Source organism: Danio rerio, chromosome 14 (assembly GCF_049306965.1).
Source record: "Danio rerio strain Tuebingen ecotype United States chromosome 14, GRCz12tu, whole genome shotgun sequence".
NCBI classification, from domain to species: Eukaryota; Metazoa; Chordata; class Actinopteri; order Cypriniformes; family Danionidae; genus Danio; species Danio rerio.
Genome location: NC_133189.1, coordinates 13,208,546 through 13,221,912, shown reverse-complemented (window position 1 = coordinate 13,221,912; position 13,367 = coordinate 13,208,546). Strand labels below are relative to the sequence as shown.

Sequence of the window (13,367 nt, the reverse complement as noted above, 5' to 3'; positions counted from 1 at the left end):
ATTTGCTTTAAATCGTTCTTATGTAACACATATATGTATATATAGAAAAAACTGAAATATCACATGGACCTAAGTATTCAGACCCATTGCTGTGACACTCATATATTTATCTCAGGTGCTGTCAATTTCTTCTGATCATTCTTGAGATGGTTCTACACCTTCATTTGAGTTCAGCTGTTTGATTATACTGATTGTACGATTATGATATATGATTAGAAATGTCCATATAAGATCTTACAGCTCACAATTCATGTCAGAGCAAATGAGAGCAAATGTCAGAGCAAATGAGAATCAAGAGGTCAAAGGAACTGTCCGGAGGGGTCGGGGACAGAATTGTGGCAAAGCATAGATTAGGCCAAGGTTACAAAAATGACTCTGCACTTAAGGTTCCTAAGAGCACATTGGCCTCCATAATCCTTATATAAAAGATGTTTGAGACCCATCCTAGAGTTGGCTCTCTATCAGTGGAGAAGAACCCATAGACCACTGAGCTCCAGAGATGCAGTCAGGAGATGGGAGAAAGTTGTAGAAAGTCAACTGTAACTGCAGCCCTTCAACAGTTGAGGCTTTATGGCAGAGTGGCCTGACATATGAAAACCCACATAAAGTTTGCTAAAAAACATCCGATGGACTCCAAGATAGTGACAAATAAGATTCTTTGGTCTGATGAGACCAAAATACTAATTTTTGGCCTTAATTCTAAACAATATGTGTGGAGAAAACCAGACACTGCTCATCATCTGTCCAATACAGTCTCAACAGTGAAGCATAGTGGTGGCTGTATTTTTCAGATGCAGGGACGGGACGACAGGTTGCAATCTAGGGAAAGATTATTGCGACTAGACTAAGCACACAGCTAAAATAACGAAGGAATGACTTCACAACATCTCCGTAACTGTTCTTGAATGGCCCAGACAGAGCCCTGACACAAACCCAATTGAGCATCTCTGGAGATGCTCTGTGGGTTCACAGCAAGATTATGCATTTGATTCCTAGGCCTTCGCCATGTGTCGTGTGAGTTTCCAGAGAGCTCCACTTTCCCCCACAGTCTAAAGACAAGCATACAAACTCACCAGTTTGATTAGAACATTCAAAACGTACAGCATCAACAGCTAACTTTAAACCTATTTCCCATGATTTATCACACTGAGGCATAGAAAGAGGTGCAAAGTGCTCCTCATAAAAGTTGTTTTTAAACAAACTCAATTTAAGTTTTAGATATTCAAATACACCTAAGTACTAGCAAAGCATAACATTATTGGTTTGTAAAATACATGCAGATGTCTATAGAGACAGCAATAATAATAATGTTTAAAGATAACTGGAAAATGTGCTTTAATCACATAAAATATATACTCTTTGGATTACTCTTCAAATTACTCTATTCCTCTCCCAGTAATGCAGTCAAATACTTTCACGTAATTCAGGAGAAGTTTATGAATTAACATGCAGCAAATCCTACAGCTCTGCTAATTCCACTTAACATGATGACACCCATTATCAAAGAAATAGTGTGATCATTAAGCTGTTTAAACAGGAAAATGCATGTTCATTCATTTATTTTCTTCCAATTTTTTGGGGCCTGGTCGCGGAGGCAGCAGTTTCAGGGGAGAATTCAAGACCTCCCTCTCCCCAGACACTTCCTCCAGCTCCTGTGAGGGGATCCCAAAATGTACCCAGGCCAGGTCAGAGATAAAGTCCCTACAGGGTGTCCTGGATCTTTCCCGATGCCTCCTTCTGATGGGATATGCCTCAAACCCCTCCCTAGGTAGGCATTCAGGAGGCATCCGAAACAGATGCCTGAGCCACCTATGGTGACTTCTCTTTATGTGAATGCAACGGCTCTACTCTGAGCTCCTCTCGGGTGACAGAGCTCCTCACCCTACCTATAAGGGTGCCCCTTTTTTTTACCTTGATGGACCAGTAAATCTACTGCATTACTGCTGCCGTTGCACCGACCTGCCTGTCCGTCTCACGTTCTATCCTTACCTCACTCATGAACAAAACCCCAAGATACTTGAACTCCTTCAACTGGGTAAGGACTCTCCTCCAACCTAGAGATGGCAAGCCACCTTTTTCCGGTGGAGCACCATGGCCTCAGACTTGGAGATGCTGATTCTAATCCCAGCTGCGTCACACTCGACAGCAAACCACCCCAGTGCACCACCTTTGGCCCAAGGATGCGCCTTGAAATTCTGTCCATAAAAATTATAATGAGAATTGATAACAAAAAGCCACCCTGCCAGAGTCCAACATGCAATGGAAACAAGTCCTACTTATTTTCCAAAATGCAATTCAAATCTGTTCATACAGGGATCAGACAGCCCTTAATAGAATGCTTCTAGAGACACTGTTGAATGCCTTCTCCAAGTCCACAAAACACATGTGGACTGGTTTGGAATGCTCTCATGAACCCTTGAGCACCCTGGTGAGGGTATAGAACTTGTTCAGTGTACCATGGTGTAACAAAGGTTCTTTGTGTGGGAAGAAGAAGACAGGGTCGGCGTTGAGGTAAGTAACAGATTTTTTTGTTTTCTTATCAACTGTAAAGGACAGCTCCCACTATGTGGCCATCGTTCAGCTCTCTCTCCCGACTGTTCCTCCCGTTCTCCTTAAGATGGGTGTCTCTCCGGTCCAATCACTAGAATAAACAGGTGTTGCTTATTATTTCGGATTGGCCTGCTGATTAGCCGCCGGGCTCTGAGCATGCTCTCCCCCTTTATTGGGTATTCGATCATGCTTACCTCTCCACACATGGCCTGTACAAAAACTGCATTGTTCTTCCTGGATCCTGGGTTCATCCATTGGAAGGATCCTCCTCTCCAGTACCCTGACTCCTTGGGAGGCTAAGGAGTGTGATCCCTCTATAGTTGGAACACACTCTCCGGTCCCCCTTTTTAAAATGGGAATTATTTTTAAGTTCTTAAAATGGGAACCATTTTTAGGTGTCTGTTTTTTATTTTGTAATGTATCTCATCTACCCCCGTTGCTTTGCCAGTGCAGAGCTTGCAGACTAACTCAGTAACCTCATCTTTGGTAATAGGTAAGTCCACCCCTGCATCCCTATTTTCTGCTTTCTCGATGAAAGACATGTCAGTGGGGTTGAGGAGGTCCTCAAAGTATCCGTTCTATCGTCCAACAATATCCCCAGTTGAGGTTAACAGCTCCCTACTTCAGCTGTAAACAGTTTCCGTGTGGAACTACATTCCCCTCCTGAGGCGCGGGATGGTTTGCCCAAATCTCTCTGGGCCCGACCATTTGTCTTCCTTCATAGTCCCCCTGAACTCTTCCCTGGTGTGAGTTTTTGCTTATGCAAACACCTCTGCTGCAACACATCCCATCAGCTGCCTCAGGAGTCCTATAAGCCAACCAAGCCGTACAGGATTCCTTCTTCAGCTTGATGGCATCTCTAACTTCTTGTATCGATCTATGTTCTTAAATATATTTTGTAGTTGGAATTTCAGATATTTCACAAAATATTTAGGACATTTTTCAAATGTTTGCAAAAAAGTGAAAAAGATCATAAAAAATATACATAAATCATCAGGATTGTGTCAAGAGATAAACTTGGTGCACTGCCATGAAAACTTTAAGCGATTCTAAATAACAATCACATCAAGAAACTTGGGGACACCAGGGAATATTTAAAGGAGTATTTAAACTGTACATGTAAAGAATGTGAATTTGATATGAAAGGTCAGAGATAAGGGAGTGTGGGATTGTGGCCTAGTAAATGATTTCTTATTCTATGACCAAATGAATTGAACAAACTTAACATTACAGTCTTATTTTTTTGGAGTAATTATTTTCAGAATTTGTTGTCAGATTTTTTTCACATCAAAATCACTTCTATCTGGTATATCAGTACTAATGACTCTAAATTAAAAAGTTTTTGTTTACCACCCCCATATATTATGCACAATTTGGCACTTGATCTAACCATTACTGTACTTTTGCCTGTCTAACAAATTATATCTCTGATGTGCATGTGTTTTATGAAATTCAGAGCCTGTTATGTGCCTCAGATCCCCCAAGAAGAATTTAAAAGTTTGAGTCATTGACATACAACACTGTTTAAGATATCAGAGATATTTTCTCAGCTTTACATCGTGTCTTAACATTAATATCTGACAGGCATTAAAGAACATTGCATTAATATATTCTGATATTTTAAAACATTTCAAAAGTGACACTTTTCTTTCAGTCAGTTAGTGGGACCAAGACTCACAAAAGACAATGGGGAATGTGTACAGCTAATGTTTTTCAGCCAATGATAAACTTCAGGTAAAGGTTAATGTGACTAACTAAAATACATTCAGTTAAATAAACTTAGGTGGTTCATTCCGCTGTGGCGACCCCGGATTAATAAAGTGGCTAAGCCGTAAAGAAAATGAATGAATGAATGAATGAATGAATACATAAACTTAACCATTAATTTACTTTTTCAAACGTAAAATGCGATGATAGATCGTGTAAACTCTAGTGTTGTCAGGATTAGAAGGCTAGTTTGGAAACTCCACTGAAAATACTGGGGTAAAATACGTTTTCATATTTTAAAAACATTTTTGGGGAGAACTGGAATTTAACACAGTGCTTCTTATCCAGTCTGAGACCCACTTTATATTATATATCTCTTGGGCAGTGAAGATTTTTTGAAAAGAATCTTATTAAAAAAAAAAACAACAACTCTGAGACGTGGTGATTTTGTTATAGAAAGACAGTTGGGCTAGCTGTCTAAAAATGAAAAGTCTGTGTGCTCCATTTGAAAACAAATTGATCAGAATCAGTGTATGTATGTCAGTGTTATTAAACACTTCCTGTTGCCTCTTTCTCACCATAATTAATCACTTTGTCATAGGCAAACTATTAAATATATCAACAATCTACTCACTATTTAGCATCTCTAATGCTACAGAGATTCTGTAGTTGTTGGATAAAATGTCTAGAAGGGGCATTTAAATTTCCAAAGCAATTTTTTTTTCCTGTTGTTTGAATCATCAATAAAAGCAGACTTCCTATTTGATGGAGTGCTAACTGTGAGTGTGTAGTTTGTGCTGATGCATTTTAATTTTGGTTACTCTAGGTCAAACCGTGTGCATAAAAAATTAAGGCTGCTCCTAAATTAAAGATATAGAGAGTGTTTGCAGTGTGTGTTTCTGTTGACCAGCATAGTTTCATATGACCACACTGAAGAATGTCATTGCTGCATGTGGAAAAATACAGCATTGAGTGTGTTAGTTGAAACAGAGTAAAAAGAGAGTGAAGCTCACATGAGGGATGATATAAGGGTTTTGTACTTCTCACATGAATTTTAAACACTTACTGATTTTCTCTCTCTTGTAGGTTGTGACACTTGGAAAGAACAGTCGGGGCTACCATTACATTATTGCCAATCTGGTGAGTTTTAGGTCCTGAAATTACTGCTAAACCTGCCCTTTGATAAGTAAATGTTTAGTTATGTGAGGCCACAACATATTCTCATGAGAACATGAAAAAATCTGTTGACCATAGTATATTAATTAGTGGCAATGCCGAATTAACACAAGTCGTGGCATGATTGTCATGACATCTTTTTGTTGTGGCCACACAATATGATGTCATAGCCTCATAAATTGCCAGCCTGCATGACCATAGATACCCAGAATAAATAGAAAAGGATCATTTTAATAATGCAATACATTATATTCAGGCAAGAATAATAAAGGTGTGAAAATCAGAAATAATTTAAACCTATACAACCTACTAGTCTAGAGCAGTGTTTCCCTATTCATGAAGGCACACAAATTGTACATATTTTCAATACCCAGAAAATGCTGAATAACGCGCTGCTCTATCTTAGCAGCCTATATAGCTCTGGCGGAACCACCATTCCCTTTATATATTTACATATGTGTACCATTATTAATGTCATCAATTGTGGCAAACAATTATTTGGGGTGTCACATAAATACAAGAAGAGACTTGAAAAATGCTGAAATGAATGGGTCAGATAAGGGAGATGTCTCCCTTATCTGGAGATGTCTCCTAAAATATGTACTGTATTGTTGGTGTGCCTCCAGGCACAGACTTGGGAAACACTGGTCTAAAGTGTATAGCACACAATGTTAGAATATTCAACATAAATCACAATAATATGTCAAGAAAACATCTATCATACAATCATGTACATTTGTTAACTGATTGTTTCTTTATTTCAATTGTGTTTATTGTTATTATTATTACTATTAGTTATACTAGTAGTAGTAGTAGTAGTAGTAGTATAAATGTTAATAACTATAGTTTTACATTTATTGTCACATAAACTATGCTTTAGTTCCTCCTTTAATTCAAATGTCACTTCAATTACAATTCTCTATTATGTGTTGATACTTACTGTCAAGTGGGCTACCATATGCATTTCTAAATGCTAATGACAGCAATATATGTAAAGTTTTACTTTAACCCCCGTGTTATCTTAGGATTCTGTATACAACATTTGCCCATAGGGTCAAAAATTACCCCTTCACTAAACCTTTAAAACAAAAATAAAGCAGCTAAATGTAAATTTAATGTGTGTGTGTGTGTGTCTGTCTATGAGTGTGTGTAAATGAAAATACTTATATTTAAAGCTTTTTTTTCATAATCTCTTTTCACAGGGCTTCACCAACATTAGCCTGGACAAGGTCTTCCTTGGTGGAGCAAACATTAGTGGATTTCAGATAATTAATCCTGAAAACTTAGTTGTACAGCAGTTTCTCCAAAGATGGGACCGTCTTGATGAAAGAGAATTTCCTGAAGCCAAAAACACACCTCTGAAGGTCTGAAACAACAATTTAAAAAAATCAAATCAACTATAGCATGTCATTGTCACTTATTCCTGTAACATTTCTTTCTTTCTTTCTTTCTTTCTTTTTTTCTGTCTTTCTTTCTTTCTTTCTTTCTTTCTGTCTTTATTTTGTTCTTTCTTTCTTTATTTCTTTCTTCATTAAAACTGGAGATCATTTTACATCTAATTAAACAATAATTATGAGATGAATGAACATATTTTAAAGGGCACCAATTTTATTTCTTTTTCAAAATCTTCAGGTCTTCGGTGTCTCTAGTATGTGTCTGTAAAGTTTCTGTTTAAAATACCCATCATATTATTTATTACTTTTCTATATATGGGAATTTTGAGGGTTGCCTTTAAAGGGCCATGAAACCCCCTCGTTTCAGCAGTGTGTTTTCACACCTCTACTTTAGAAAAAGTCGGAAAAGTGGGCGTGTCCAGCTCTGTTTAGGGGGGAGTGTCGGAGGAAGAAAAGAGGCTTGGTGTGGGAGTGTCTATTTGGGCGCGCTGAATTTCAGAGTCAAAACACACAACCACAGCAGACAAAGTGACTGTGTTTACATGGACAGCTGTAGTCGAATTATTTGCCAAATTATTAAATGGTGGACTTTAACTGCAGTTTGGCTCTTTCATTCAGGGAATTCATTCATGTCCCTCGCCACAAACGTGATATTTGATTCGAGGAACTGCTCTAAGCGTGTATTTTCATGCAATGTTTGATACCGCACGGCGAATGAGAGAAAAAAAACTCAGCACTTTCCGGAAACTTAGATGCACACGGCAGGTGGCGTCAGAAAGCCGCGTATGTTATTCCGGTCACAAAATCCTACACGAGGTTATAGTTTTGTTGTAGTGCTAACTTGTTTACACTCGGTGCAATAGTTTGTTTGATACAAATAAAATACGAACTGAATAAACAAAGAGCACTGGTCGCTCACTTACCAAATCTGTAGAGACAGGACAATCACCAGCAACTAGAGCCGCGTCTTTATTAAGAGGAGACTACAAGCAAATCCGGATATCAGCGTTTGTAGATGAGAACAGCTTTCAGGTAAACAATAATCCTCCTTAGACACGTAAGTTATTGTTGTCGAGCGTCGCGTACACTGTTAATCCACACGTGACTCCAGCTGAGCTCTCACAGAGAGAAAATGAAAACAAAACTTAACGGCAGCAAACTATAAAAGCAACACTTCACGCTTGTTTTGCCAACACAACGTGGCGTCTCTGTCGTATAAACACTATGACAGTAATGAATATTAATGAAGTTGCACAATAGAGCACGCTGATTGGTTTAAACCAAGCCTTACTCATGCATTAATGCATCACACTGTAAGACGTAATAAGACTCACTCTGGCACAGATGCCCAGTCTGCACTCTAAAATACAACGCTATTATGTCATGACTGTGACGCAGCTTCAAAAATTAGTTTCAAACCGGAAGTACGAATTTGCTTGAAATAACGCAAAAACAACCAATTTACACTTTTTAGTGAAATATAGGTGCCCTAATAGTGTTTTTAGCAGTGTGGGACACATATACGACTGTCAACAGCTCAAAAAATGTGTTTTGGTGTTTTGTGACCCTTTAATGAAATGAGCTGGTTCTCCCCGCCCATCATTCCCATGTGGGTATGGCTGTGATGCGTGTCTTCTTCTATTGCTGTGTCTCTATTTGATGTATTTGTTGTGGCTTTAATTCAAACTTTTCTGCAATGATCAGTCACACAGAATGCTATTACAAAGTTCGCAGTACACAAAAACACACGCTTAACTTTGCACTGTTTTTGCAAGGCAAATGTGGCCGGATACACATTAATATACACTCCGTTATGTTAATGTACAAAATAAACCTGATTTGACACCCACAAACTGGGATTGAAGTATCTTGTTTTATAATTTGTACTGACACTATGGCTGTGGTGATAACATACACAGCAATTTTACTGTCTTTTTTATTAACATGCACTGTTTTTAAAACATTTTTAACTCCAAAACTCCTTCTTAAGCTGCAGCTAATTACGGAGAGTTGAAACAGATCTTTAACCCCATTTACTTTGCAAGTCCTTTCTTTTGGATGCGATTATATGCATTACTATGGAGACATATTAGTATGTGGCTGTCAATTAATTTGGTTGGCCTCAAAATTGCAAGGATTTGGATTCTATTTTAATGTCAGGGAACATAAAAAAGAGATTTATGTTTAAATCACTCCAATACAACTGTGGACACACTTTACCTATACACAGTTCTGTCTAAATAGCTTCCAAAAGTTGATTTTGCATCATAGGTGCCCTTTAAATTATATTTATTCTGTCACTTTGTTTGTGTGAGCATTTGACAGATCTTTTCAAACATATCAAAGACTGTGAAGGCATCATTTATTTCAAATTTAGTATACAGTATAAAATATCCTTCAATCCTACCTTTGTTGTTACAAGTTTGAATTGTAACTGAAAGTTTGCAGGTTCAATTCCCAGTCTCAGCAGGAATTGAAGGTGGTGGAAGTAAATTAATGTGCTGAGCAATGCACCTGAGCAATGCACCTTACCCCTAATTGCTAACTGGGCATTGAAAGCAATACCCGCCCACTGCTCTAGGTGCATGCTCACCGTGTTTGTGTGCTCTCACTCCTCACCTTAAATGTTTGTGTGCATTTAGATGGGTTAAAATTTTGAGTATGGGTAATACCATTCTTGACAAGGATCACTTTACTATGCAAAATTACAAAATGCAAGTGATTTTCTTTACTAGCATGAAATGGGATTTAATTACAGGTTGCATCTATGAACATCAATTGCAGCAATACTGTCTCAGACATTTTCCAGATCTCTGTAATTAGCAACCTGGTTAACATTCTTTAAATAGCAGGAAACTATGCACAGACTACATCCCTGCAGTTTGTCATATTTAGTTGCATTTGGTAAACATGATTACACGCAGAAATGAAAAGCAATTATCTGTCATTATGTACATCAACACGATGGCAGACACGAAAGAGAGCAACTTGTTTGACCCTCTTCAAAGTGTTTACTTAGAGATAATGTGATTGCTTATTTTAAACTGCTCCTAACAAATAACTACTAATGTGAGGTGCTGAATGGTTGTCTACAGTATACTTCAGCGCTGTCTTATGATGCTATCCTGGTCATTGCGGAGGCGTTTCGGTATCTGAGACGACAACGAGTAGATGTGTCCAGAAGAGGCAGTGCAGGTGATTGTCTGGCCAACCCTGCTGTCCCTTGGAGTCAAGGCATCGACATTGAACGAGCTCTCAAAATGGTAAAGTGTCTTAAAATTGTTTTATGCTAAATGTATTTGCATAAGTATAATATTCACACATTTCACAGTGTTTTTTTTTTTTGTGATTTAAGCATGTAGCACAGGAACCCTATTGTATTCCTTAGGATTTTTATTATTTTATTAGGGGTTCTAACATGTAGCACTGAATTCCTATTGTAATTATTGAAAATTTTATTCAGACATAAAGCAGGTATCATGATTATAACATTTTTAAAGGCAAGGCAAGTTTATTTATATAGCACATTTCATACACAGTGGCAATTCAAAGTGCTTTACATAAACAGGAATAAAAGAGACAAGTATAAGTAAAAAAATAATAATAAAAAATGACTTAAAAAACAGATAAAAATGTGTTAAAATATTTTATAAAATAATGAAAAAGACAAGAAAGTCATAATAGTGCAATCTGTCAGACGTAGCACAGTGCTCATTCAGTTAGGGCACAGCTAAACATATGTGTTTTTAGTCTTTATTTGAATGTGCCTAATGTTGGAGCACATCTGATCATTTCTGGAAGCTGATTCCAGCAGCGAGGGGCATAGTTGCTAAAAGCCGATTCACCCTGCTTTGACTGAACTCTTCTGAATTTCTAGTTTATATGATCCTAGGGTGCTTTCACAACTGTCTTATTTAGTTCGATTGAATCACACTAGAGTTCGTTTCCCCTTTTGGTACGGTTCGTTTGGGCAGGTAAGAATGCAGCAATCGTACTCGAGTGCGCACCAAAAGCGGACCAAATAAGCGTACCGAGACCTGCTTGAAGAGGTGGTCTCGGTACGCTTTCAAACAAACCCTGGAGCGGTTCGTTTGTGGTGAGAATATGATCCGTACTAAAACAGGTCCAACCGCAAAAAGTACTGCGTGTTTTGGACTAATTCTGCTGCCGTAGGCTGATGCGCTGTGCATTATGGAATATGGAGGAAAAATATTTGTTGACAGAGCTTTATTAACAGAGAGAGAGAGGGGAAACATTACCTGATGGATCGTTGATAATATTTCCGCAAGATGACTATGTCGCAGTTTAGCTAAATTAATTCACACCTCCTCCTGAAGTGACGAGTGATGCATTAAACACTGTTTTCCAGCCGCGGCCGCGCTTTTTTTTTGTAATGTGTAGTTTGTCTAAAGCAGGAATACAATCAGTCAGCGCAGTCGTCCCTCCAGAGTAAAAGCGACATTTTGTGTCTGTCGGTTTTGTTTACCTGCGGGAGTTCATTGGTGTTTCCCCGCACGTGAATTCTGACCAATCAATAAGAAGTTTAGGAAATATGTTCAACAACATCTGGCCAATGAGAGATGTGGATTTTGTCAGATGACTGCACTTTGGTTTGTTTCAACTGGTTCGGACCAAAGCCAGCAGTGTGGTGTGAAAATGACCCAAAGATGGCAGAAGATGCAACAATGTATAATGTATTACCCTTGGTCCGGACCAAATTAAGCGAACTACAGATGTGAAAGCACCCCTAAAGATTTGAGTGATCTGTTGGGTTTGTATTCAGTAAGCATATCTGTAATGTTTTGAGGTCCTAGGCCATTTAGTGATTTATAGACAATAGGGATGTAACGGTATTGTAAATACCGTCATACCGCAATATTCATTTTTTTCGATATTACCGAAGTCGCATGACTCGGTAAAACTATAGGTCTTCTGAGAAAATTTGCTTAGGCGAATGAAGCGAACGGGAGGTAGCGAAAACTACAATACCCATTAGCCCATGCTTGACCATCATCCCTTGCGGTCTGTTGTCGCTACAGATCCAGTAATGCGGAAATGGAGTGTGCTGCTAGAAGCGGGGATGAAAAGAGCTGGAAAACTCTAAGGCCCCGTTTACACGTTTTAGTTTGAAAACGCATAAGTTTTGCTACGGTTACGCCAACCGTCCACACTACGCCGGAGTTCTCGAGCGCCGAAAACGGAGCGTTTCGAAATGTGTGGATAATGTCTCAGTGTGGATAGTGGAAAGCGGAGACATCTGAAAACGGAGGCGGGGCTGCAGACGTTCGCCTCTCTGATTGGGGCTTTTCCTGAATATTAAGTAGCCTAACACGCACAGTTCAGTCCTGCATCCTCTCCTTGTAAGTTCAGACTTCGCAAGTTTGATCAAGGCTGCAGTCTCTTCTTCTCAGTTTGATATGGAAAAGCAGACTATACCGAGGACACGGGTAAATCTTCAAAGGGAACAGTGTACTTTATAACTTCATTCACATCACCCTGGCTTCGTTGTTTCACTTTATCAACAATAAAATGTAAACATGATTTAAGGAACTGCCTATTTTCATTTTAATATTAGCAACTTAGACAGCAGACATGTTGAGGCGTCTTGCTGCATAAGATGAGCGTCATCTTCACTGTGTGGATATTTATAACAAAACGGAGCCGATAACAACTGCCTCCTTTCAATTTCAGTGAAAATACGAAACACAGCCTCTCTTTTGCTGAGTATCAGTTTTAATAATCGATAATGGCCATTTTAAAAGTATAACATACAATAAGTTTATACATTATAGGAAATAAAGGCAAGCGATCAGTCAATATACAGAATGTACGTGGTTACATTAATCATTAACTTATCTTTGCGCTCAGCCAAAACACGTTACCTGAGAACAAGTAATAGATTCCAATGACCAAAGTCAGGGAATATGTCGTTAGATAAAGATAACAAGATAAATGAAATATCCCGTTTAATAAATATAGTGAGATTAGATCCAGCGGGAGATGCTTGATGAGAAGTCCGACTAGCAGAGCTCTCATCTGTGTAGATGGGCTGAGTGTGATTAAATGTTGAATGTGATGAGTTTTCAACAATACTAAATTGAAACTTTATTGTTTTTACATGGTTTAATATTTTTTTGTTATTAAAATTGAAGTTCCTGTTTCAAAGCTTACAGATAGATGGCTAATTTGTATGTCATTGACACTTTTGGCACTTTTTTGGAGTATTTTCATAAGTTTCGTTTTTTCCTGTAAATGATTCAATAAATACCGTACCGTGACATTCATACCGAGGTATTACCGTACCGTGAAATTCTGATACCGTTACATCCCTAATAGACAAGTAATAATATTTTAAAATCTATTCTAAATGTAATTGGCAGCCAGTGTAAAGACCTGAGGACAGGTGTGATGTGCTCTGATTTCCTGGTTCTGGTCAGAACCCTGGCTGCAGCATTCTGGATGAGCTGCAACTGTCTGACTGTCTTTTTGGGAAGGCATGTGAGGAGGCTGTTAAAGTAATCCACCCTGCTGCTGATGCAA

General features: G+C 38.5%; 1 protein-coding gene across 7 annotated transcripts in view; it reads left to right on the top strand.

Moving 5' to 3' along the window:
- Nucleotides 1-13,367, top strand: part of gria3b (glutamate receptor, ionotropic, AMPA 3b) — a 301,594-nt gene that overhangs the window by 176,313 nt on the left and 111,914 nt on the right. For all 7 annotated transcript variants that reach the window (XR_002459908.3, XR_002459909.3, XM_005157133.5 and 4 more), the window contains exons 5-7: nucleotides 5,344-5,397; nucleotides 6,636-6,797; nucleotides 9,923-10,090. Coding sequence is in view for 5 of the 7 variants with exons in the window: in XM_005157133.5 (XP_005157190.1) it covers nucleotides 5,344-5,397; nucleotides 6,636-6,797; nucleotides 9,923-10,090 (384 nt within the window). In the remaining 2 variants the exon portion in view is untranslated. The remainder of the gene's footprint in view (nucleotides 1-5,343; nucleotides 5,398-6,635; nucleotides 6,798-9,922; nucleotides 10,091-13,367) is intronic.